The sequence below is a fragment of the Triturus cristatus genome, chromosome 6 (genome assembly GCF_964204655.1).
Source record: "Triturus cristatus chromosome 6, aTriCri1.1, whole genome shotgun sequence".
NCBI lineage: Eukaryota > Metazoa > Chordata > Amphibia > Caudata > Salamandridae > Triturus > Triturus cristatus.
In genome coordinates, this window is record NC_140589.1 from 28,086,276 (window position 1) to 28,114,193 (window position 27,918).

The following is a 27,918-nucleotide window of genomic DNA, read 5'->3' on the forward strand; positions in this document are numbered from 1 at the left end:
TGGTTATTGTATGGGTATGACGTATGCGTAGCACGGTGCCTGATTCCTGACCACTCGAGCCAAGCTACCACTGTGTATGTCTGGAGAGACCCCGTTACCACCACCCTTTCCGGTGTGGGAGTGGAGTATTTCCAACAGTGTCATTGTGTGGATGTGTGGGTGAGTTTGTGTGAGGATTGCGTGAGTATGTATGTTTGTGTGACTATATTTTGGATTGTGTGGATGTGTGACTGTCTGTGTGTGTATCATTTTTAAAAAAATGGGCCAACATGTGTGTGTGTGTGTGTGTTTGATAGAGGAAGAGTGTGTGTGTGTACTTGTGTCTGTGTGTATGTGAGTGTATGAGGTTGTGAGGGTATAAGTGTGACTCTGTATTAGATTGTGAGGGTGGTTGCATCTCTGTGTGTGGGGGTTTGCGTATCTGAGTGTATGGGGGTTTTATATATGTGGGTGTGAGATTGTGAGGGTGTATGGGTTTGTATGGTTGTGAGGGATTGTCTCTGTGAGTATCTGGGGGGTGGTAATCAATCAGTCAATCAATCAGGGGAACTTGTAAAGCGTGCTACTTACCCATGAGGGTCTCAAGGCGCTGGGGGTAGGGGGGGTTCCGCTACTGCTCGAAGAGCCAGGTCTTGTGGAGTCTTCTGAAGGCGAGTAGGTCTTGGGTCTGTCGTAGGTGGGTTGGGAGGGTGTTCCAGATTTTGGCGGCGAGGTAGGAGAAGGATCTGCCGCCGGCGGTCGTTCGTTGGATGCGGGGGACGTCTGCGAGGGCGAGACTGGCGGAGCGGAGCTGGCGGGTGGGGGTGTAGAAGCTGAGTCTGCTGTTCAGGTAGGCTGGTCCGGCGTTGTGGAGTGCTTTGTGTGCGTGGGTGAGGAGCTTGAAGGTGATCCTCTTGACGATGGGGAGCCAGTGCAGGTCTCTCAGGAGGGGGGTGATGTGGCTGCGGCGGGGGGGCGTTGATGATCAGTCGCGCGTAGGCGTTTTGGATGCGTTGTAGCCGCCGTTGGTGTTTGGCTGGGATACCTGCGTAGAGTGCGTTGCCGTAGTCCAGTCTGCTGCTGACGAGGGCCTGTGTCACTGTTCTTCTTGTTTCGGTCGGGATCCATTTGTAGATCCGGCGGAGCATGCATAGGGTGTTGTAGCAGGAGGAGGAGATGGCGTTGACTTGCTTGGACATGGAGAGGGAGGGGTTGAGGATGAAACCTAGGTTGCGTGCGTGGTCGGTTGGTGTCGGTGCTGTCCCCAGAGCGGTCGGCCACCAGGAGTCGTCCCAGGCTGAGGGTGTGGGTCCGAGGATGAGGACCTCCGTCTTGTCCGCGTTCAGTTTCAGGCGGCTGCTCCTCATCCAGTCGGCGATGGCCTTCATGCCCTCGTGAATGTTGGTTTTGGCGGTGTGAGGGTCCTTGGTGAGGGAGAGGATGAGCTGGGTGTCGTCGGCGTAGGAGATGATGTTGAGGTTGTGGTGGCGGGCCACTTGTGCAAGGGGGGCCATGTAGATGTTGAACAGTGTCGGGCTGAGGGATGAGCCCTGGGGGACTCCGCAGATGATGTCGGTGGCTTCTGACCGGAAAGGTGGGAGGCGGACGCTCTGGGTTCTGCCAGAGAGGAAGGACGTGGTCCAGTCAAGGGCCTTCTCTTGGATTCCGGCTTCTTGGAGGCATGTCTTTAGGGTGCGGTGGCAGACTGTGTCGAATGCGGTTGACAGGTCCAGGAGGATGAGGGCTGATGTCTTGCCGTTGTCCAGTTGGCGTCTGATGTCATCTGTGGCGGCGATGAGGGCTGTCTCGGTGCTGTGGTTTCGTCTGAATCCGGATTGGGACGGGTCCAGGATGTTGTTGTCTTCGAGGTGGCGGGTCAGTTGAATGTTGACGATTTTCTCGATGACCTTTGCCGGGAACGGGAGCAGGGAGATGGGTCGGAAGTTCTTGAGGTTCTTGGGGTCCGCCTTGGGCTTTTTGAGGAGGGCGTTGATTTCGGCGTGCTTCCAGCTTTCCGGAAATGTCGCTTTTTCGAAGGAGATGTTGATGACCTTCCGTAGTTGGGGTGCGATGGCCGCGTCTGCTTTGTTGAATACGTGGTGTGGGCATGGGGCTGACAGAGATCCTGAGTGGATGGAGTTCATGATCTTGCATGTCTCGTCGTCATTGGTGTTGGCCCAGGAGGTCAGGCGGTTGGCGCTGTTGGTGATCGCGGAGTGGGTGGAGTCGTGCATCATTGGTGTGGTCGTGGAGTTGAAGCTGTCGTGGATGTCAGCGATCTTGCGGTGGAAGAAGATGGCCAGTGAGTCGCACAGTTCTTGTGAGGGCGGGTAAAGGTATCTGTGTATGTCATTGTTTGGATGAATGTGTGTATATGTATGTGTGTGAGGATGTGTGGTTGATTATGTGTATGAGGGCTTGTATACATGTCTTTCTGTGTGTGTGACTACATTAACTATAACTCCTGCCTTTTCTATGCACTGTTTATACCCTTGCATATTAGATCACTTACAGCATGTGAAATCATAGCATTCATGACAACACATAACTTCTCTTCCAGGGGATCCTCATCAATAGTCATAAGCACTGAATATTCCCGCCCATGTGCGGGGACCCCGGAAATAATAAAATTATATATGTAAAAAACACATATATACAGCTCTGTATATGTATAAACATATATCATTTTTTCCAAGCAAATGCAGCTCCCATAAAAAGGCTAGGCAATGTAAATGTACACATCCAATAACACATATATACTTATATATATATATATAAAGGTATAACAATACACCTAAATCTCTTTTTTTTTTTTTTTTTTTTTAATGAGGTAAACACTCATGAGAAAGCAAAAAATAAAGAGAATAAACTGTGGAAAAACACAGATGTACAACACATTGCCAGCCTGCAGGCTGCATTGCAATATAATACCATAGAGACTAAAAAGCCCTGTACAGGTAAAAACTGGCACCGTGCCTTTAAGGCAGCCCTGACTTCTATATCCCATCATGCCTCAGGGGTGACAGTTAGGTCAGTTGTTCTTTCCGGCTCCTTCAGTCAGGACCCTGGAATTCAGCTCTCTTCTTTTTTGACTCTTTAGTCAAGAATTATTACAACTTTAAGATTTTTTTTGGACTTCTTCTTACAACATCTGTGAGGAAGTTAGTATCCTGTGTTTTTCTGACTTTTTTGCTGTTTTGTCAGAAAAATGCCTTCTTTATTTGTTCCATGTCCATCTTGTGGAAAAAAGAAGGCTGCTTCAGACACACATGAGGTGTGTATTATCTGTCTGCCGGACTCTCACTCTCCAGCAACATGCCATCATTGTGAAGACCTTTCCAAAAGGACTTTAAAGGAGAGGGAGAGGATTAGGCTGTATGGCCTAGCAGAACGGTCGACGTCGAAGCAGTTGGTCCCTGTTTGCTCCCCATCGACGTCGGGCTCGGCGTCGAAGACTCCAGCGGCGGGATCGTCGCTGAGAGGTGAGGAGTCAAGGGGAAGTCATGCTGCAAAGAGAAAATCGTCGTCGACTTTAGATTCAGCGTCGAAGCGGATGCGTTCGACGTCGACGGCGTCTAAAAGCTCGGCGTCGAGGACTCGGCGCCACAGTTCAACGTCGAAGAAGCATCTGTCGACGTCAAGAGAAGATCGATCGACGTCTGCACAGAGATATCGTTCGTCGTCGAAAGAAAGACATCGTTCGACGTCGAGGTCGGCGAGACATCATTCGACGTCGCAAGAGGTACGTAGGCGATCTCCACAGTCGACGTCGACGTCGAGACCAAGATCGCCGTCAAGATCAAGATCGCCGTCGAGGAAACATCGTTCGACGGCGAAGAGGCTTTCGACGTCGTCGGAGCATTCGACGTCGAGACAGAAGTCTCCGTCAGGAGTGACGTCGAGGCAGACGCCTCCGTCAGGGCCGACGTCGAGGCAGGAGCCTCCGTCGGAGTCGACGTCGAGGCAGAGGCCTCCGTCGGAGTCGACGTCGAGGCAAAGGCCTCCGTCGGAGTCGACGTCGAGGCAGGTGCCTCCGTCGGAGTCGACGTCGAGGCAGGTGCCTCCGTCCTCACAGGTCTCCAAAGCTTTGGTGAGGTACATGAAGCCTCCGTCGAAGATAATCTCGACGTCGAGACAAGAAGCTCGGAGCCTCGAAGATTCGAGTCAAAGATCTCCGGTGATAGGCCTATCACCGTCGAGGCAGCCCTCTGTTGAGGGTACGCAGGAGGTGTCGCATGTTCGCCTCACGATTCGACCAGTCTCAAGGCGAAAATCTCCTCATAGACTGATATATACAACTCCTGAGTCACCGCGTCTCATATCTATCTCGCCTTCAGGATCAGAAGGCTCAGGTTCAAGATCAGAATCACCAGAGCTTGTGCATCAATCTCCAGTACCTGCAAGAGAAAGTTCGCAGGAGGAGGACAATGCGGTACCTCAAAGTCCCGTAAGGGAGATGCCTCAGGACCATGCTGTGCCAGACGCGATAAAGGCAACGCTAACAAGAATAAGGGGCGTGGTATTCCCAGCGACACCTATCAGACCAAGATCTCGAGAAAGAGAATCCCGAAGTCACTCTCGAGCACCAAGAAGGCGATCCAGGTCTTCTTCCCGCAGAAGGGAGTCGACCAGATCGGAGAGAAGGCGCCGTAGAACCCCTTCTACCTCCCCCTCTTCCAGGTCATCCAAAAGGGATTATTCACCGACACTCTCGGAGACGCCACCCTCTCGGGTATCTCCGGTAGATGATATTTCTACGTTTCAAGAAGTGTTGTGTAGAGGAGCTACAAAGTTAAATATCCCTATGCCGGTTCAGGAGACCACTTCATCCATAATTTTTGAAACGCTTCATGAACGCACAGTGTCACGCCCGTTATTGCCGTTAGTCCCCGGTTTGCTACAACCGGTAATGGATGTTTTTCTCACACCAGCAACCACCAAAACGGCGCCGGCGAGAATTCTAAAAAAGTACCGTCCAGCACCGGAGGATCCTCTATTCCTTAAATCAGATCCTCCACCGGACTCTGTCATCACCGCCGCTGCCAGGAAGACACATGCAGTAGCTGGATCTTCAACGGTACCACCAGATAAGGACAGTAAGACACAAGACTCCTGGGGGAGGAAAGTTTGCGGCTCAGCATCCTCAAGCTTAAAGGTGGCGAGTGCCTCGGCGCTTCTGGGGCGCTATGATAGGTCATTATGGGACTCTCTGCAGAGGTTCATTGGCAAAGTTCCACAAGAGGACAGACGGGACTTTGAAGAGATTTTGCATGAGGGGAGTCTGGTTTCTAACCAGATCATAAGTGCAGCGGCGGATGGGGCAACACTGGCAGCGCATGAATATGCACATGGAGTCACAGCCAGAAGATCATCCTGGCTTAGATTGACGGCCTTGAAACCGGAAGCGCAGGCAAGAATTTTAAATCTGCCTTTCTCCGGTACTTCTCTTTTTGGGTCCCATGCAGACGAAGAAATGGCCCGTATGAAAGCAGAGCTGGAGACCATGAAAGCTGTCGGGCTTGAAAAGAGAAAAGAGTTTCGACGCCGCAAGGGAAATGACAGGCGCAGTTACCAACAGAGGGTTCAAACCCCTCATTGGCAAAAGAACCAGGACCAGCAAGGTCAAAAGAAACAACAATACCAGTCCCGCAAGCCATCCAGGGGACGAGGTAACAACAGGCAGTCTAATGCTGGAAACAAAGCTCCGGGGAAGCAATGAGAAACCGCTTCCTCCGATGCTGTCCACCGCTCCGGTGGGAGGAAGTGTTGCACATCATCTTCCAGAGTGGCAGTCCATCACAAAGGACAAGTGGGTACTGAATATACTGCGTCATGGGTACTCGCTTCGTTTCAGAAGTCACCCCCCATCGATTCCTCCTGTCAATTCATCCCAGCATCTAAGGCAGCTCAGAGAAGAGGTAGCGACGCTTCTACTCAAATCTGCAATAGAGAAAGTGCCCATAAACCAAAGAGGAAAGGGAGTTTACTCCAGATACTTTCTCATCCAAAAGAGGAGTGTGAAGGTAGAGTTCAGACCCATTTTAGACCTACGGATACTGAACAAACACATAAGAAAGGAAAAATTTTGCATGCTGGCGCTCCACCAAATATATCCTCTTCTCCGGATGGGCGATTGGATGTGTTCACTGGACCTTCAGGATGCATATTTCCATATTCCCATCCTAAGGAATCATCGAAAATTTCTCAGGTTTGTGGTAGGCAACTCTCACTATCAGTTCAAAGTCCTCCCATTTGGCCTGAAGTCAGCTCCTCGAGTATTCACAAAATGCGTGGCAGTAGTAGCGGCTGCTCTGAGGCGCGCAGGAGTCTTCGTCTATCCCTACCTAGACGACTGGCTAATAAAGGGCTCATCGCCACAGAATGTGCGGTCACAGCTGTCGCTATGCCTGAACTTATGTCGCAAGTTGGGTCTCAGAGTGAATGTCAAAAAGTCAAATTTTTCACCAACGCAGAGGATCCACTACCTGGGTGCAACTATAGACTCCGTAGTAGGAAAAGTGTTTCCTTCGGAGGAAAGACAGTCATCCATTATGCTAAAAGGCAGACAGATTATAACCAGCGATCTGTCGTCGGCAAGGCAAATCTCATCTCTGCTAGGGGCCATGGCATCCTGCATCTTCCTAGTGCCCAATGCCAGGCTAAGGATGCGTCCTCTCCAGCAAGATCTCGAGGACAAATGGGATCAAAGGAACTCCCTGTGGGAAGAAAAGGTTTGCCTCTCCTCTGCAGCCAAACAGTCAGTCAAGTGGTGGCTGAAGCCAAGGAATCTACAAGTGGGGATCCCCTTCCATCAAGAGCCCCCAACTCAGACCTTAATCACCGACGCATCCCTTCAGGGATGGGGTGCGCATTTTGGGACTCTGCAAACTCAGGGACAGTGGTCCAGCAGCGAGCAGTTGTACCACATCAACATGCTGGAGCTCAGGGCAGTCCACCTAGCCCTCAAAGCGTTCCTGCCTGCGATCACGACGAGTACCATTCTAGTGCAGACGGACAATACCACCACAATGTACTACCTGAACAAGCAGGGGGGTACTCGATCCAGAACGCTCTCGCTGGAAGCTCAGTCCCTGTGGCACTGGATCCTAGCAAGGAACATCTCATTGAAAGCGGTGCACCTACCAGGAGAGCTCAACGTGCAAGCGGACTTGCTCAGTCGGCATTTTCAAGAGCCAGAGGACTGGGTAATCAACGACGAGGTGTTAGAAGACATCTTCGGGGAAGGGGGGCGTCCGCAAGTGGACCTCTTCGCGGACGAGCAAAACACAAAATGCCGAGGCTTCGCCTCAAGATACCATCGACCAGGATCCCTAGGGAATGCCCTTTTGATCAATTGGTCAATGACATTTGTGTACGCTTTTCCGCCTCTCCCACTAATTCCCAAGGTGGTGACCAAGCTACAGAATTCATCTGCCAAGATGATCCTCATAGCACCGGACTGGCCGAGGCAGTGGTGGTACACGGATCTCCTGCACATGTCGATCCGACCCCACAAGCGGCTGCCATGCAGGCCGGACTTGTTATCCAAGATGCAGGGGAAGATTTACCATCCCAGCCTTCCCTCGCTGAGCTTAACAGCATGGCTCCTGAAGTCCTCCAGTATGGCCATCTGAACCTCCCTCAAGAGTGTATGTCCATACTGAAGGAAGCCAGGAGGCCTTCGACAAGACACTCCTACTTCTGTAAGTGGAAAAGATTTTATATATGGTGTGCTCAGCATCATTATGATCCCACTAAATGCCAGGAGGATGTAATTTTGCCCTATCTTCTACATTTAGCAAGGGCAGGGTTGAAATTTTCATCCATAAAGGTTCACCTAGCAGCCATAACAGCATACAGGCGTTCGCCTTCACAGCAGTCATTTTTTAAAGTGCAGGTAGTGAAGGATTTCTTGCAAGGACTCAAGAAAGTCTATCCCCCTGTTAGACCTCCCTCTCCTTCCTGGGAGCTAAACTTGGTTCTGTCGAAGCTCATGGGTGCGCCTTTTGAGCCTATTCATAAGGCTACCCTACAGCACCTCACATGGAAGACAGCATTTTTAATAGCCATCACTTCAGCACGGAGGGTCAGTGAGATACAGGCCCTCTGTTCTAAAGAACCCTACACTATTTTTCATCTAAATAGGGTGGTGATGAGAACTCATCCTTCGTTCCTACCCAAGGTGGTATCGGATTTTCATGTAAACCAAGCCATATCCTTACCAACCTTTTTTCCCAACCCCTCCTCTCCAGCAGAGAGGGCGTTGCATTCTCTAGATATCAAGAGGGTCCTAAAATTCTACCTAGATAGGACTAAGAATGTCAGGAAATCTGATCAATTGTTTGTGAACTATGGGGTTGTACGTATGGGTTTTGCTGCATCCAAACGTTCCATTGCTAGGTGGATTGTTTCAAGTATTACATTGGCCTACCAACTGGCTCAGAAACCATTGGGGGCGCGCCCTAAAGCGCATTCGACAAGAGGAAAAGCGGCTACCGCGGCTTTTCTCAATAATGTCCCACTCTCCGAGATCTGCAAGGCAGCCACTTGGAGATCTGTCCACACTTTTACCAGGCATTATTGTCTGGATTCGGACACCAGAGCAGACACTCAAGTAGGACAAGCCTCCTTGAGGAATCTGTTCCATGCATAATCATTTTCATGATTCGCTTTCTCCATGGGTGATACAACCTTAGTTTCATTTGCCTGCTGGTGGAAGGGGAGCTTGCTACTCTATTCAGTGCTTATGACTATTGATGAGGATCCCCTGGAAGAGAAGGGTAAGTTACTTACCTGTAATCCTAGTTCTCTTCCAGGGGTATCCTCATCAAAGTCATAAGCAACCCACCCACCTCCCCAGGCAAATGAGAAGAAGTGTATTATTCATTATGGAAAGGATATATCTTTGTGTTTAGGACTACGGTCCCGCAAAGAACAACTGACCTAACTGTCACCCCTGAGGCATGATGGGATATGGAAGTCAGGGCTGCCTTAAAGGCACGGTGCCAGTTTTTACCTGTACAGGGCTTTTTAGTCTCTATGGTATTATATTGCAATGCAGCCTGCAGGCTGGCAATGTGTTGTACATCTGTGTTTTTCCACAGTTTATTCTCTTTATTTTTTGCTTTCTCATGAGTGTTTACCTCATTAAAAAAAAAAAAAAAAAAAAAAGAGATTTAGGTGTATTGTTATACCTTTATATATATATATATAAGTATATATGTGTTATTGGATGTGTACATTTACATTGCCTAGCCTTTTTATGGGAGCTGCATTTGCTTGGAAAAAATGATATATGTTTATACATATACAGAGCTGTATATATGTGTTTTTTACATATATAATTTTATTATTTCCGGGGTCCCCGCACATGGGCGGGAATATTCAGTGCTTATGACTTTGATGAGGATACCCCTGGAAGAGAACTAGGATTACAGGTAAGTAACTTACCCTTCTCAAACTACATTATTTCTCTCAAATCAGTGCTTGGTAGACTGGCAAGTTATAGTTAGTGTTGTGTGGTTGTTGAGTTGAAAAGAATGTGTAAGAAGGTCAGCGACTTACAATTATTTAAAGGTGGTGGATAAATTGTAAATGAACGTTATAACTATAACTTCAGAATGTTTCAAGTTTGTGTCGTTTAAACTTGGTTTGTATAGGAAAAATACATTTTCCTAACTATAACTAAGCTTTAACCTTTGGTTTTGCTATTGAATTTCAATGTTAAAAAAAAAGTGTTTTAAATCATAGAGTCCAGTGTCAAAAGTGGAGAGTTGTCATCTGGAGTGTCTCACAGTATAGTGAAGGAGAGTGTTGTAAATGCTTCTGTTATAGACCGGAGTATTGCAGATTGGAATCAAGTGGAGTCGAGTGTTGTGGCATACCGTACAGTGTAATAAAGTTGTATGTAGTGTAGTGGCATGGTGTCTCATTTAGTGGAGTCAAGTATTGTAGACTGGAGCACTAATTTAACATGTCACTCATTACATCTTTCAAAAGGTCTATAATTTTGGGTATAGATCAGCGTTACATGCTAAATATGGGAAATATAATCGAATGTTGCTGTAGGATAATAATAATATGTAAATATATGTCCTTTGTTTAATTGTTAAAATTGTTTCAATCAAGGAAAACTACAAGAACCAGACAGAGAAGATCATTAGTACATTTGAGCTGCTGAAGGAGTTTCTGGACAAAGAGATGCAACAACTTCTCAACAAACTGGAAAAGGAACATGAGGAGAATATGAAGAAGACGCATGAGAAACTGACTGAACTGGAGGAATCACAATCTACCCACGAGAGCCTCATCGCAGAGTTAGAGGAGAAGTGTCAGCAGCAAGATGTGGACATGCTGAAGGTAAGAGCCGGTGTCTGATGCCTGTGAATGTTCAAAGCAAGTTTGCTCGCAGTGATGAACAGACCTTTTTTTTTTATATATATTTTTATTGAGAGTTCATAGACACAGAAAGAACATTTCAAGGCTCATCAGCCGTAAGGTTTAACATCAAAAATTAGGAATGCGATGGATATGCATACGTACATTATAAGCAATTCATTGTAGCATAGAAAACTATATAAATACGACATAAGCAATACATTAAACATTAGCAGCCATTTTAGTGAATAAAGTGCATAGTGAGATAAGTGAATAGAGAAACACAGATAACATTTTTAGAGAATGTATAGAGAAACACAAATATTCTAAAAAAATAAATAAAAAAAAAAGGATTCTGCTGTGGGTTTCACCTCTTATAAAACCTGTCTGAACATATGGTATGCAAAATGCCATTCTCATAACAGAAAATGTCAATCCATCTAGCTATCGAACACGCTCCAATGCTTATGGTAATTCCTAAGGGCTCCTGCTCTTAATGCATATTTTCTTTCTCTACCCTGGATCCGAAGTAGTTTTGCCTTCCATGCTTGAAAAGTTGGAGCTTTCTCTGATTTCCAAAATTGTAGGATTAGAGATCTAGCTATTAAAGATGCTTTAAACAAGGCCTCATCGTATGGAGTAGGGCTCGGAGAGCAGCCTAACACTGCTATTGATGTATCAATCAGGATATTGGCTTTGATCGTAATACAGAGATAGTTTCCTATTTCTTCCCAAAATTCCGTTATTTTTGGACATTCCCAAATGATGTGACTCCAGGTACCCTTCTCTACGCATCGGAAGCACTTATCTTCAACCAGGGGATAGTCATTGTGGAGAAATGAGGGAGTTCTATAAATAAGCCATTTACTATAAAATTGCATACATTGAAGATTTTTTTATTAAATTTATTAATTTTATGCCATGTCGGTTTGCTAATTTCAATGTCTTCCCTCTTTTTTCCACCTATCTCTGGCCTTAGTAAATGCCTCGATTGCATTATCCTCTTTTAATAATTTAATCCACATACTAATTTTCTTTAATAAGGGCTTGTTTAATGCTGTTGATACATCTCTTTTGTAAAATAAATTAGCTATATCGCATTGTCTAAGCTCTGCATGTAGCATACAAAAAGACCATTGCAAGATTGTGCTAGAGTGATGGATTTGTCTAAAAACTTCTTCCCACGTTTTCCATCTATTTCCCACAAGAAAGTCCTCTATTATCTCGAAGCCATTCTCACTCCAAAGTCTCGCTGTGTTAATATCCAAGCAGCCCCCATCGCCGAAACTAAAATTAGTTAACACAGTTGAGCTGCTTAAGTTAAAAATACCATAAAATGTCAGGAGCTGGGTTTTAATTTTAAATAGCCATTGGGGCAACTAATAGCGGACTTTCTTTGGATATTTCGTAATTCTGACAGGGTGCGTTATTTTAGATTCCAGCAGCATCCTCTTCATAAAAAAATTATCTGCCACATAGTCATTTAGAAAAAAAAATCTGAAGCTGCGGAATGCAAAAGTAGCAAAATAATAATCTCTAATATTTGGGAGGGACAGTCCTCCTTGCATTGTTGGAAGATATAAAGTGCTAAGCGCTAATCTTGGAATTTTTTTAGTCTAAAGAAAAGAGGAAAACAAAGCATCTGCTTTTTTAAAAAAAGAAACCTGGATTGGGCAAGGGGCAGCGCTAAAAAGAAAATTAAAAAGAGGTAAAATTGACATACGTATTAAAGCAACCCGGCCCATTATGGAAAGTGGCAGTAGATTCCAACGATCAAGGTGGGACCCAACCTTTTTTAACAGAGGTATATAATTTAATGAATATAGATCTTCCAAGTTATCCGAGATAAGTATTCCCAGGTATCTCTTTGGGCATAAGTTATAATTCTGCCTAAATTCCGGCAATAAAGTGTCTACAGTGCAATTAACTAAAATTATTTCCGTCTTATTAACATTTATCTTATAACCTCCCAATTTTTGAAAATCAGAAAAGATTTTAAAACTTTTCACTTGACTTGCAGGCTTTGAATCTAAAAAAAGGGCAATGTCATCGGCATAAAGTTTAATATTTGTCATTCCGACTACTGGTACTGTATCGGACATTATGCCCCTAATTGCAATGGCTAGAGGTTCAATAAAAAGAGCAAATAAAATTGGCGACAGAGGACACCCTTGCCGTGTACCTCTGCTAACATGACATGTCCCGACATTGCAATTATTGATAATGATATGTGCCCTAGAATTAATATAGAGTTGTTTTAAGAGAAAGATAAAAGCCTGCGGAAAATCGAAACTGTGCAAAATAGCAAAATGACAGTCCCAAGACACCAGGTTGAAAGCTTTTTCAGCATCAAGGAACCAAATTTGTGCTTTCACCTTATTAATGTTTAAATAATCCAGTGCCTCAAGTAAAAATCTTGTATTTGTATGGAGGTGTCTTCCTGTTATAAAACCACACTGATCCGGGCCTATAAGAGGCCCTATTATTTTATTCAGCCGGTTCATTAAAAGTTTTGTAAACATTTTATAATCTGTATTTAAAAGACTTATGGGCCTATACGAATTTGAATTTTCCTTGTCCTTTCCTTTTTTTAAAATACTGACCACCACCGCTGAATGAAAACTTTCTGTGGGGGACCCCCCTTGTATTAAATAATTAGCCAAAAGGAGGAGTTCTTTACGCAAAGTCCCCTCAAATCTTTTTAAAAATCGGCGGGGAGTCCATCATCCCCATTTGCCTTACCATTGGGTAGGGAAGAAATTACCTCATCTAGTTCTGACATTGTAAAGTCCTTGATCAAAATTTTGTTATCCTCGTGGGCTAACTTAGGTATTGCGAGTGACTCTAAAAACGCAGAAATAGTTTAGCGTGCAGCCGGTTCAGTAGCTTGATACACTTCCTTATAGTGGTTTAAAAAAATCTCACCAATGGAAGCTGTGGTTTTTACCGAACATTAGTGGCAGGGCTCCTTAATCTCTCAATCCTATTGCGTACTTGATTTTCTTTGGCTTGCCAGGCTAAAAGTTTACCTGTATATTCGCTCTCCTCATATATCTTCTGGGCATGAAGATTGCTGTTAACATTACCCAGGTCGTAATAATAATCTTTCATTTTATTCTTTGCCTCAAGGAGTTTTTGCCCAGAGTGTAAGGATCTTGCCCTATAATGTTCTTGAGTTGCCTGCATCAGATTTACTTGTAGGTTTAACTTAACCTCCCTTCTTGCCTTCTGCTTTGGGATTTCTTTAGATGTAATTATTCCACGCAAGGTGGCCTTAAAGGCATCCCAGGTCGCGTTAAGTGGAGCTGTACCTCTATTCCTTACAAAAAACTCACAGATCTCTTCCTCAATATCTGCACACCATTGTGTATCCAATAAGTTATGCTTATTAAAATACCATCTCATAAGTGGTTTAAATTCTTGTCTTCCTACATTTAACTCCATGAAAATTGCTGCATGGTCGGAGAATGCGTTTATTAAATGAGCATATTTGTGTACCTCTAACCCGTGTGATGTTAAAAAAAAGTCTAACCTGGACGCCTAATTATATTTTGCCGAGTAACAAGAATAATCACGTCCAAGCGTATTACATGATCGCCAGTAGTCAACAACATCAAGATCTAACTTACAACTCTGTAAAGCGATGGCCACTTGGGGTCTATTCTGGCACCTATCTTTTTTTGAGGAATCAACTAAAGGGTTCTGTAAAAAATTGAAATCCCCACCCCATATTATTTGCCCAGGTAGTCCTGTTAGTGCTTGCTTCAATTGTAAAATTGGAAGAGGGTCGTCTATAACTGGAGCATAAATTGTAGCTAAGATTATATTTACATGGTTAAATTTACCATGTAGAAGTGCCCATCTGCCACTAGGGTCGGAAAGTGTACCTTCCAAAATTAAGCTTACATGCCTTCCTATTAGAATACAAACCCCTCTCTGCGCCAGTCCAGCCACAGAGGAGATTTTATGGCCAGCCCAGCCCTTAAAAATGTTATCAAATTCAGTCTGGGTTCTATGATGAGTTTCTTGTAAGAAAATTACATCTGGGTTCAGGCTCTTTAGCCAACACTCAATAGCGATTTTTTTACGGGGGTTATTCAGACCGTTTGCATTAAAAGAGACAAACTTCAATGTATTACTCATCCCTCAATAATTGTGCAAATACGCGAAAAACAGTACTTCAATAATTCAATAATATCAATTAATTTAGGAAAAAACATCAGTTCTCCAGTATTTGGGGTGTCTTTCATAGATTCACATGCTTGAATATTCCCCGTCGTCGAAGTGGGAGTCCCACGGTATATATAAAAAGCAATAAGTATCATGTATATATATATATACACATACATAACCACATAAGAGTATATACATACCCAAATAAACTTATATATATATAGTTCAAATAACATATCAAGTTAAAATACCATAGGATAGCATTGAGACATAGGAAAGCATTGAGAAAAAGAATCACTTTACTGACATATCACTGTCATTTTATAGTCCAAACTCCAGCCAATCAGGCGCTAGCACCCTCTAGAACCTTCTCCTCAGAGGCTCAGACCCTCATATTTTCTACCGCACGTCGTGTGAAGGGAGTCTCCCTGAGCTCTGCTCAGTTCTTGATCTGGTTTGAGGTTTTTTGTCTCTCATCATGTCTGCAAGTAAGAAATCTCTTTTCCGTCCTTGTTCATCTTGCAGAAAGTCAAGACTTTTCTCTGAGGATCCCCATGAGAAATGTATTTATTGTCTGTATCCTGATCATAAGGTGGCCAACTGTAAGATCTGCAGAACTTTCTCTCACAAAACTTTGAAAGATAGAGAAGGTCGCCTTTTAATATGGCTTCAAAAACTAAAGGATACAGATAACCCCCTTTCTGAGGTGGAAAGTGTAGCCTCTGTCAAAACAGGAGTTTCTTCAAAGCGTGGAAGTGTCCAGGACTTGCCATCTCCTTTTCTAAAAAAGAAGAGACTTCACCTTGAGGAAGTGTCTACAGGCAAAGTCTCTGTTACCACGTCGGCGCCCCCGAGACGTAGCTCTCAGGCGTCTCTGACTCCGTCAGTACATGTTTCCAGTCAGAAACATTCAAAACCGTCGACGGGCCCGTCGACGGCTCCTCCGTCGACGAGATCGGCTACTTCATCAGCCTCGTCGACGACGGTATCGAGCAGGTATCCTTCGTCGACGACACTGACTTCGTCGACGTCTTCTCCGTCGACGGTAGTATGTGTGTCTCTTAGAACTATCTCGTCGACGATACCACTCACCTCTTCGTCGACGACTGGGAAGCTGGCGCTTCCGTCGACGTCTGCAACTCCGTCGACGATGGATAAAAAGAAGAAGAGGAAATCTTCATCGTCGACGACAGCCCCGTTGACGACAGCCTCGTCGACGACAGCCTCGTCGACGGCAGCCACACCGTCGACGGCAGCCACCTCGTCGACGGCAGCCACCCCGTCGACGGCAGCCACCCCGTCGACGGCAGCCTCCTCGTCGACGGCAGCCTCCTCGTCGACGGCAGCTCCGTCGTCGACTACTTCGTCGACGGTCGCCTCGACGACAGTGGGGTCAAATTTTGCGACAATGCCATTGGTGCCAATGTCAACGCCAGCACCGGGGTCTGTGGACAGCTCCTTAATGCTACGTCGTAAGGCCATACTAGACCCAGTTATGTTACCACCTGGACCACGGCCACCTCGTCAACTATTTCCCTCAGGGGATGAGGACGATTCGGATGAGGACGATCAGTCTCCTTTTCGGGATGCTCATAGTCCTTCTGAGCTCCATATAAAGTGCCAAGACTTTGAGGAGGATGAATACTACGAACAGGAAGAGCAAAATTCCGCTGCTCCGGTTCCTATGGTGCAGCTTCCTGTGCGGCTTATTTCCAACCTCCAATATATGTTGGAAGATTATAATCGTCGCTTTCCAGCATCCTCTCAAAATTCTCCACGTGAAGCGCCATCTGAGGTTCCACCTCATCCTATATTGCCAACGATACCTACGCCCTCAACACCTGCACTGCCTTCCAATGCAGAGGATGATAATATGGGTAATCTGGATACGGAAGAGGGTGAGCTTCCGGAGGACGACTCTATGGCGGACTGGGATGACTACCAAATTAATTCGCCCGCATCACCGCCAAGGTCACCAGTCAACTTGCCACCTGTAAACATATCAGGGTTCCATCAGCTGATGGAGAGAGCAGCGCAACGCTTTCACCTTCCCATGGTGGTTAGGGAAGAGGACTGTTTCTTGTACGATTTCAAGTCCCAGCCTCAGAAACAAGTACGAGCTGTGCCAATTATAGACTTCATATGGAATGAAGGCATAAAGTTAATGAAGACACCTAATTCTATTCCGGCGGTGCTCCCACGCCTGGAGAAAAAATACAAAGCTCCGGATTCTTCCCCAGCCTGCTTGGTGTCTCACCGTAAGCCGGACTCAGTGATCACACAAGCGGCACAGCGCCGCTCCAAGAATCCATCATCTCCAATGTCGGCACCTCCGGATCGCGACGGCCGTCGCCTGGATGCCATAGGCAAGAAGTTTTCAACCATGGCGTCCACAACGGTCCGGGCTGCGAATTCTTTGGCAATCCTCGGCCGTTACGATAGACAGATGTGGTCGGACATGGCTGCACTGGTCAAGCTTATACCGGAGGATTCTAGAGCGGAAGCTCAAAAGATCCTGCAAGAGGGTGAGAGGGCGTCATCCGAGATCATTGACTGCTCTGTTGACATCGCATCCACCGGTTTCCGTCAATTGGCGGGAGCAGCCGTCCTCAGAAGACAGGGCTGGCTTCGATCAACCTCATTTCGGCAAGAGGTCCAGGCTAAGATTTTGGACATGCCATATGACGGAGAGTCATTATTCGGCCAGCATGTGGAGGATGCCTTGCAAACCATAAAAAAAGGACACGGATACGGCTCGTTCCCTCGGCACTCTACAATTTAGGAAGCAGCCCTTTCGAGGTGCGCGCGGCCGCGGCACCTCCTCATCATCATCCTTTCGTGGGTCCTCTTCCCAATACCGCTCGTACAACCAAGGGCAACAACGGTACTTTTCACAACCGCAGCAGTCCTACAGACAGCAAGCTAGCAAGTCATATAGAGGGAAGTCGAATTACAGAGGGAATTCAACCAAAAAACAGTGACTGTGTACGGAAAAAACTTCCTTTTCCCAGTTGTCCTCTAGTTCCTGTTGGAGGAAAAATCTCCCAGTACTTTTCAACTTGGTCCTCAATCACTTCGGACCGCTGGGTTCTGGATATTATTTCAAGGGGCCACGCCCTAGAGTTTGTGAAGGTTCCTCCACGCACCCCTCCATCCGGACCTCCTCCCGCCCATCTCAAAGAACTTTTCAATCAGATCCAAATAATGTTAAACAAGGGTGCCATCGAAGTGGTTCCGAAATATCAAAGAGGGTTGGGATTCTATTCCCGTTTTTTCCTCATACTAAAGAAATCAGGGGAATGGCGTTCCATCCTCGATCTAAGATTGCTCAACAAATTTCTCAAGACTCAGTCCTTTCGGATGCTCACATTGAAGGACATCCTCCAATTCTTTTCTCAGGAGGATTACATGACAACGATCGATCTGCAGGACGCATATTTCCATGTGCCCATTCTGCCACGCCACAGGAAATACCTACGATTTCGAGTGGGCCACAAGGATTACCAATTCAAAGTCCTACCCTTCGGACTCTGCTCAGCCCCGCGGGTCTTTACAAAATTCCTGGCCCCGGTGGTGGCTCACTTACGACAAGAGGGTATTCAGATATACCCCTACCTGGACGATTGCCTCATCAAATCTCAATCCTCCCACCAGGCGGCCCTCGATACCCAGCGCTGTCTCGATCTGTTCCAGTCCCTGGGTTTGTCGATCAATGTGCAAAAATCTCAACTCACGCCGACTACGTGCAAGACCTTTCTCGGCGCTTGTATCAATACGAGCACAGCCATGGCTTTCGCTTCAGCAGAGCGCCAAGAACGGATTCAACAGCTTGCGAGCTCCATCGCAGCAAAGCAGTCAGTTTCAGTCCGCATATTGAAATCCTTTCTGGGAATGGCGTCCTCATGCATCGCTTTGATCCCTCTCTGCAGACTAAAGAGTCGTATCATCCAAGAGGAGTTAGACAAGCAGTGGCGCCAGGTTTCCGGTTCCTTCAACGATCAGATCGTGGTGTCACCCCGCATGGCTCAAGCGCTGCATTGGTGGACCCGTCCTGCCAACATCGCAGCAGGAACATCTTTTCTGTCGACAACCCCAGAACTCGTCCTTACCACGGACGCATCCATGGAGGGTTGGGGCGCACATTTTCAAGATCTATCCGTCAAGGGCCAATGGTCAGCGGCTCAGCGTTGCTGGCACATCAACAGACTGGAACTGATGGCCATTTTCTTGGCGTTGAAATCCTTCCGCCTGCAGTTCCAAGGGAAGTCAGTCCTCATTCAGACGGACAACACCACGTGCATGCACTACCTGAACAAACAGGGCGGGACAAGATCTCCACTGCTCTCCCGTCTGGCGCAGAGGATTTGGAGTTGGGCCATACTCCATCAGATGACGTTACAAGCAATTCATCTGCCCGGCATTTCCAATACTCTGGCGGATGCACTCAGTCGGTCAGCATCATCAACCCACGAGTGGGAGTTACATCAACCGACTCTGGAATTTGTCTTCAACCTTTGGGGTCACCCGACAATCGACCTCTTCGCAACCCCGCAGAATACAAAATGCCGGTCCTACGCAAGCTGGTTTCCCCACCAAGGGTCGTGCGGAAATGCCCTTTCGATCAATTGGTACGGGATATTTGCATACGCTTTTCCGCCGATTCCTCTGATTCCGCGAGTGTTGCGGAAGATGAGACCACAACCGTGCCATGTACTCCTAATAGCTCCACGGTGGCCTCGGCAAGCATGGTTTTCGGAGTTGCTTCTCCTATCCCAACGCGAGCCCATCCTTCTTCCCCTGAAGCCGGATCTGCTGACAATGAACGATGGTCGGATATGCCATCCGAATCCCAGCTCTCTCAGCTTGTCGGCTTGGAACCTGAGCACCTTGAATTTGCTCATTTGAACATTCCTCCAGCCTGCAGGGAGGTGTTAGCTAAGGCAAGAGCTCCATCCACAGTGAAAACGTATAAGCTTAAATGGAAGCGATTTTGTCTTTGGTGTGCTTCCGCCCACATTCATCCTGTGCACGCTCCTCCAGAACACATTCTGCCGTTCTTCCTACAACTAGCGCAGTCTGGATTATCGCACTCTACCTTAAAGGTCTTTCTAGCGGCAATATCTCGCTTCCGACAAGATGGCTCGTCCTCTCTCTATTCATCCAGAGTCATACAACAATTTTTCAAGGGTCTCTTCCGCATGTTCCCGCCCATTCGGCGTCCTCCACCCACGTGGCGCCTGAACATCGTGCTGGCTCAGCTTATGAAGGCGCCCTTCGAACCTATCCACTCAGCGGATGTCAAATTTTTAACTTGGAAAGTGGCCCTCCTCCTTGCTCTGACCTCTTCCCGCAGAGTCAGTGACATTCACGCTTTTACAATAAAGCCTCCGTTCCTTCAATTCAGATCGGACTGTGTCATCCTCCGCACTAATCCGGTTTTTATACCTAAAGTACCATCCGATTTCCATCTTAACGAACCGGTGCTTTTAAAGACTTTTTCCCGCATCCACAAACCCCGGCGGAGCAAAGCTTACACTCTCTGGACTTGAAGAGATGTCTTAAATTCTACATTAGCAGAACTCAATCCTTTCGCAAATCTGACCAGTTGTTTGTGGCCTACGGGCGTACTTGCAAAGGACAATCGGTCACCAAACCTACGATTGCCCGTTGGGTTTCATCAGCAATCTCTTTTTGCCATCAAAAGGCTGGTAAGCCTCTGTCTTCGGGAGTGAGAGCCCATTCAACGAGGGCTATGTCATCCTCCACTGCCCTGTTCGCTGGTGTGCCCATCCATCAGATATGCCGGGCAGCTACGTGGTCCAGCAGGCACACGTTTACGAAGCACTACTGTCTGGAATCCATTAACGAAGCAGACACGGCTGTGGGACAGGCAGTTCTACGAAATCTGTTTAAATAAGGTGAGCCTCTGCTACTTCCCTCCTCCTGGGGTATTATTAATTGCGTTTTAAATACATTGTCATTGTATTACATGCAATATCAATACGGCTTGGTCAGCCGAATACTGTTTACTGCTTACTATTCTATTCAAGCATGTGAATCTATGAAAGACACCCCAAATACTGGAGAAGAACAAATGTTACTTACCTGTAAACTGTGGTTCTCCAGTATTGGTGTCTTTCATAGATTCACATGCGACCCACCCTCCTCCCCTCAGAGGCTCTCTTCTCCTCTTTCGGCTCTATGGTCACTCTCGTGCTCGAAAATCTGAGGGTCTGAGCCTCTGAGGAGAAGGTTCTAGAGGGTGCTAGCGCCTGATTGGCTGGAGTTTGGACTATAAAATGACAGTGATATGTCAGTAAAGTGATTCTTTTTCTCAATGCTTTCCTATGTCTCAATGCTATCCTATGGTATTTTAACTTGATATGTTATTTGAACTATATATATATAAGTTTATTTGGGTATGTATATACTCTTATGTGGTTATGTATGTGTATATATATATATACATGATACTTATTGCTTTTTATATATACCGTGGGACTCCCACTTCGACGACGGGGAATATTCAAGCATGTGAATCTATGAAAGACACCAATACTGGAGAACCACAGTTTACAGGTAAGTAACATTTGTTCTTAATCTGTTAAACATAGCAGTTAAAATAAAGATGAAAAACAGACTTAAATGTATTACTCATCCTTCATTAGTTGTACAAATATGCAAAAAACAGTACTTCGAAAATTCAAGTAGCAGCAAATAGTCAGTTAATCCGAGCAATTGTGCAAACATAGCAGTTAGAATAAAGAGGAAAGAACACCTTATGTGCAAACACGCAATTTTCATAGTTCGTTAGACTTAGTACTATAATATTAAAGTGAAAATTTTGCCAAAGCATAAAGAGAAAAAAAGAAAAAAAAAACACCACCTGGCAGACCACTACTGCTAACTATTCCTAGATGCTCCATTCCATTCTGTAACACTAATTGGTCAAACAATTCCCTAATATATGAACTCTCTTTTTCTCCCCTGCAACACCACCGTGTGCCCCCCCAACCCCCCTCTCCCCCCCTAAAGAGGATGGTAACCCCCCTTGGCCCACTTCCGTCCCTCTTTGTGTCTTATCCTTCTGTGTGGATGCCATCTTGTTGCATCCTTGTGTGCTTCCTGTCCCTACTATAGCCCGAAAAGAAGAGAGAAGAAAAAAAACAATTTTGCTTACTTCTCATTCTCGCCACCTCTCCCCCCTCCCTCTTTTGTTTGCCTAGAGATTATCTACCAAGACCCTCGAGGAACAACTGGGCTTCTTGTAAATCCACAAAGATAAAGACTCTCCCCTTAGCGAACACCTTCAATTTAGACTGGTGCACAATCATAGCCTGAGCTCCTTTGGCTTTAAAAGAATCAATCATCTTAACAAAGTCCTTGCGCCTGTGAGCAGACGCCGCTGACATATCCGAGAAAATATTGTGCGAGGGAATTTCAGATTATTAGGTTTATATGCAGGGACTCTGTGCGCCCTGGTGATTGTTAAATCGCCCTGAAGATCGGGTATAGCCTTTTTGAAGAGAGACTCTGACCATTTTACCACATCTCTGTCTTCCAGACCCTCAGAAATACCTACTAAGCGTAAAAGTGATGAACAGACCTTGTTGGGTTGGGATGGAAAGCCCTTTGTAGCTCTGGACTGCATGTTCCCCTGCCCTAAGTCATTTCTCCAGGGGTGCTCACTGCAGACCTTGACTGTTACATGGGTTGGATTGGGAGACTAGAGTGGTGTTGTGGAAGTGGGCACACTAAGAGACCCCTCTTTAGGAAAGTGGATAATAGGGTGTCTACACAGGCTTTGTGGGGCTGGCAATAGTGGCAGCTTTACCTGTCTTAAACACTTTGCCAGTCGATTTTTTTATTTTCATCTGTGTGGTTCATAGGTGAGAAGGATATTATTTCTATCTGCATTGTTGATGTGAGTGGGAATGTGAGGATCAGTGTGCATGGCTGACAGGTGTGTCCAGCAGCCTTTGATGTTGGACAATTTTTGGCTTTTGTGGAAAGCCCCCCAGACCTTTGTTAACTGGAAAACCTGCATCTTTGACATTCCTTCCCTTTCCCTAGTGTCCTTTTATTGACAGAGTGTTCAGTGATAATATTTTGTTTTCCTCCAGAGCCCCAGAACAATCCTAGCTCTGTCCCATCTTCTTTCCTCATCTGTTTCACAAATTATTTGACCTGGATTTTAGGGACGAATAAACATCTATACCAGAGCTTACAGAAACAAGCTCAGGAAAGGCACCTGAGATCAAACAGCATTTGGAGAACACTCCTCATTTTCAAACTGTATAGAAGAGCTGATTGTTGGGCTCTGGGGATAAAAGCTGACCAGCCAGAACATACCTTGCTCCAGGATCATTTAAGCTCAAGGGCAGGGGCAGGGCTGTAACCCAGTACCATCGAGCAATGCCTTTGACCCAGCACCTGAATCTGCTGATTTCTGACCTCTATTTAGCAGGCTGGAGATGAGGGACCTAGAGGGTAATTCTGAGTTTAGTGGACCATACATTGGTGGTCCTCCCACATCATACGTTGTGGTAACCCGTCTCTTTTTACAGCAAGGGGAAGTGCTTGATTAATACTGCAGAACCGTGACTGCCTCTATTGGAATACCCCTTCAACCGGCTGCCCTCTCTGCCACAGGACTGCCAGGTCATACTGCGCGATGCAGCTTTATTAGGCGCTCCCACAACATTTGCCTGTATGCGACCCCTGTGAGTCATAGCAATCGCGGACAGGAACATTGCTCCTTTGTCCCCTTATGAGGAGAAAAAAAATTCCCTGCATTTAGGCATCATAGAGTTTTTGTTTTTTGAGAAGAACTCCTGCTTTGGGAATGTATACCTGAAAAACATTCTGCAGAGTGGGCACATCAAGCACAGCTCCCATAAAGTTACTCTGTTTTCACAGCAACCACTGCAGCATCTAAATATCTGTGCAGTCTTCTGCAAAGGGAGCAGAGGCCATACCCTTCTCTGGCTTTCAGACTGGTGGCCTGCCACCATACTCTTAATCTGACCCTTGGTTAGGGTTCCTTCTGAATGCTGTGCTGGACTGTCTGGAGAAAAGACATGCCCTGCCTACTGGGCAGAGGATTGCTGGATTCCGTCCTACAGAGAACAGCCTTCCATGGAAGAAGTTCATCAGCTCAACTCCTGGAGATCATTGCGGTTGCGCCTCCGCTGTGCAGGAACGGTTGCTGACTGCAGAGTGCTGGTGTCTGCCTTTAGCTGTCCTCACAAGAGTGCAAGGACCACATCGGTGTCTTCTCCGGGAGTGGCGGTAGTAAGAGTGGTAGCTAGGTGAGGCCATGCTGCTCTTTTCACTGCAATCCACGTGTAGATCCATTGTCCGGTTGTGGAGTTGTGTCCAGGACTCATGGCCAGCCAAGCATCGATATATTTTAACTGTGAAGTGCCGTGGGCAGCTTTTGAGATTTTAAAGGTATCTGATTTCAGCAGGAAGCTCTGAAACATTTAATGCCCTAAGATCATGGTTTTAATTTGATTATCCATGAGGCCGGGATTTGTCTTCCTGGTTGCTCTCTTTGTGTGGATGGACTCATTAGTGTTACTAATTCTGAGTGGGTTCAATCTAGGGTTCTTCAATTTGGTTGGTTGTCTTTGTTTTGGGTCTGGCGGTTTCTGTGTGCAAGTGCAGAAAACTTGCTGTGTTTGTCGTGCTGCACATCGGCCTGCTCCATAATATACACCGATATATCACTCCTTTCAAGCATACTGACTGAAGAGTGTGACGCTGAACTGTATCTAGTGGTAACTGAGTTTAAGTGGTGGCCTCACTGATGGAATTGTTGTTTGCTGAGTTATGAGTCTAGCCCACACCACTTGCTTGGGTAAGTCTGGGACTGCTTGGTCTTCCTAGTCTGTGATAGTCAGGTGCTAAAGAGAAGTACTTGCAATCCAGCTTGGGATTTGGTTGTATGGTGCCCCCTGGACACCAATGCTAAATGGCTACATGTGTCTCTATTGGAGCATGGTAAACCCTGATTGCCATGAAACCTCCCACACTAGATCTAACATTATATTTAATAATGAAGACATTGTTTAAATTCCATGTTCAGCATCTAGAAGAAATAACATGAACACACATTTAATAAAATGGAAAGGTACTGTTAAGTATATCCTATGATTTCAAGTGACTGCTGCTGTTAGGTCATTGCAGATGATTACAGTCGATATAGGTAGGCATTGGAGTAAATTATTTTAAGTGTATCTCACTTCTGGAAATTCAGTAGCATATCACATCTAGGCAGTGTATCATTTGTAAAAAAAATTAAAATAAAAAGTAAGTATTAGGGCTCTACTCAAGAGGCCGGTGCAATGCACCACCTATTTTTCCTACCAGCTCTGTCAGTACCAGCACAACTACTAATGTTCACACAAGTGTGACAATTCTAACTATTTTACCTCAAAACTATCAGAATGACCCGGATGGGAGGTATTATTAATTTTTATGTATATTCAATCATTAAACACATTTGCTGTGTTCACCTCAAATTTAGACAAACAGTGACCCCATGTGGTGGAATGTCCTTTGTGCTGGTGTTGAGAATTAAGTGGCAGTGCAGAGTGCCTGCTCAAATTAAGCAGTGCATCTAGGTCAGATGTAGGACACAACTTTACCACTAAAAAACTTAGTAAATGGGAACTTTGTATCTGCTTTTGTCAAACCTCACTCCTGTACCAAATACTTTGATGTGCTTGTTTTTTATGCTAATTCGTCCTCCACTCTGTCTGATCTGTTTAGCTCTTTCCTATTCTAATTGTAGAACCTAGGAACACATAGAAAAAGTGGAAAAAAACACTTTAATTAACCCATATTGCTTTATTTTTCAGACTGAGGGAAAGGTGTCGCAAAGTGTCTGAATACAATATTGCAACTCTATTGTGAGTAAAGAGAGAGCAGCAGCACCCCTTCATCATAGCTAAGGTCCACCCGCTGTCCCTTCATGGACCACAGTACCTTCATGTATCGATTTTATATTCAACCCCTACAGATTTTAAGCCCATTTATGAATGTGCGACCTCCCCTGCAATCCAGTGGGAACTCGAGAATTTTGACATCAGCAGAGGGTGAAATTCTGCTCCAAATTGGCAGAAGCAGTCAGAAGAAGAAAGCGAGACTGACTTCCTCCATGAAGAGTCAGTTCTTCTATGAGAACTTCTGGAGCATTTTAATGCATAATCTCTACATAAATTGGTAAAAAAACATCGAGAGGTTGTGAAGTGTTATTAATGAAATACAATACGTGTAGGGCATGCCATTTAAGGTTTAGTCTCCTCGGGGGGTGCGGGGGGGGGGGGGCGGTGTTGATGGTCCGCCGTCAACATAAAACCTGTAAAACAATTGTGGCAAGCCTGGGCATTATCCAGCACAACTTCTAGGCCTGTAGAAAATTGCAGAATTCGTTTTGTGACATTTCACAAAAGAATATTCAAAATCAGGTGAAAATGTCTGATACATAATTTAGCAATATCTCACCTGAAAATTCAATATGAAGGCATAGCATGCGTTCAAAAGCAATGCGAGATTCCAGGAAGAGAACTCATTCAAGGAGAAAATGTCTTCTGCAATAGATTTTCTGCTTGAATCATTCTGCTTCTGTTGAAGAAATTTTGCAAACTTTCACTTAATGGGGAATTCATGGAAACTTGACTTAATGGGGAATTCATGGAAATGTATGTTTGAGACTTTTGCAAAGTTCGAGACCACAATTAAAATTTCACAAAGGCCTAGGAGTGGCCTTAAAAATGTCAACCGAATTCTGGGAGTTAGAGATAGTTCTAATAGTGCATTGTCCTATAATAGGACTCCGGTCAATGATAGCCGGGATGTGGTGTCAGATGGGGATGTATTCATCAAATTCTCCTCCTGATATGCAAGGCAGGATCCGTAACACATACCCAAAGAATGTATACCAAAAACTGCCCAGCTTCACCATTGATTTAGTGAAATATTCTGAATGCTATGTGGCTGTCCTAGAGAATCAGTGATGATTAATTCATATATTAGGGCTGGAAAATGAGCAGACAGTTTATATTAAGTGGCACTTGCAGAATTTAGGGGTGCGTACTTGTGAGGAGGCTGTCGTTTTTATAAAGGAGGGGAGGCCAAGCAGATTACAGGAGGAACTGTCAAATATAGGTCTGTAGAATTAGCACTATTGCCGTCTGTAAGATAATAATAATGTTGTTGGGATTAACCTTAGGGTGGTTTCGAACTGTGGATTTTTATTTTCCTTATTTTGTATTGCTTCATTGATCACTGTCAACACACACACGGTCTCACACACACACACACACACACACTTCTGTGTGTGGTCCTGTGTGTTTTTGTGTATACATAAAGCACTTTTGCCCTTCTACTGCCAGAAGAGTGATCGGTCTGGTCATCTGCTCTCTCGCGCCTTTCTTTTCCCTACCACTAGTGCAGGTGTGGTGCCATCCTAAACACCTGGCGGGTTGTTCACCTTTGATCCACTTCATTCCGTCTGCCTCGGTCTTCCATCCTGTCCAATGGATGTCCTGTGACACCTCATCGTGTTTGGTGTGGCCGCCTTGTTCTCCTCTCCATTCTGTCTCCGCGATGCACTCCTACAGTCTATTGTGAGTGCCCTTGCCTGACATTGATTCATTCTGTCTGCCTCGGTCTTCCGTCCTGTCCATTGGATGTACTGTGACACCTCATCGTGTTTGGTGTGGCCGCCTTGTTCTCCTCTCCATTCTGTCTCCGCGATGCACTCATACAGTCTATTGTGAGTGCCCTTGCCTGACATTGATTCATTCTGTCTGGCTCGGTCTTCCATCCTGTCCATTGGATGCACTGTGACACCTCATCGTGTTTGGTGTGGCCGCCTTGTTCTCCACTTCATTTTGTCTCCGCGATGCACTGACAGTCTATTGTGAGTGCCCTTGCCTGACATTGATTCATTCTGTCTGCTTCGGTCTTCCATCTAGTCCTTTGGATGTACTGTGACACCTCATCGTGTTTGGTGTGGCCGCCTTGTTCTCCTCTCCATTCTGTCTCCGCGATGCACTGACAGTTTATTGTGAGTGCCCTTGCCTGACATTGATTCATTCTGTCTGCCTCGGTCTTCCATCCTGTCCATTGGATGCACTGTGACACCTCATCGTGTTTGGTGTGGCCCCCTTGTTCTCCTCTCCATTCTGTCTCCGCGATGCACTCATAGTCTATTGTGAGTGCCCTTGCCTGACATTGATTCATTCCGTCTGCCTCGGTCTTCCATCCTGTCCATTGGATGCACTGTGACACCTCTTTGTGTTTGGTGTGGCCGCCTTGTTCTCCTCTCCATTCTGTCTCCGTGATGCACTGACAGTCTATTGTGAGTGCCCTTGCCTG

General features: G+C 45.8%; 1 protein-coding gene across 3 annotated transcripts in view; it reads left to right on the plus strand.

The window, feature by feature from the left end:
* The window catches only part of LOC146813676 (E3 ubiquitin-protein ligase TRIM39-like), a 457,192-nt gene that overhangs the window by 173,359 nt on the left and 255,915 nt on the right, over positions 1–27,918 (plus strand). For all 3 annotated transcript variants that reach the window (XM_085610175.1, XM_085610176.1, XM_085610177.1), the window contains exon 3: positions 10,108–10,338. In XM_085610175.1, coding sequence (XP_085466301.1) covers positions 10,108–10,338 — 231 coding nt within the window. The remainder of the gene's footprint in view (positions 1–10,107; positions 10,339–27,918) is intronic.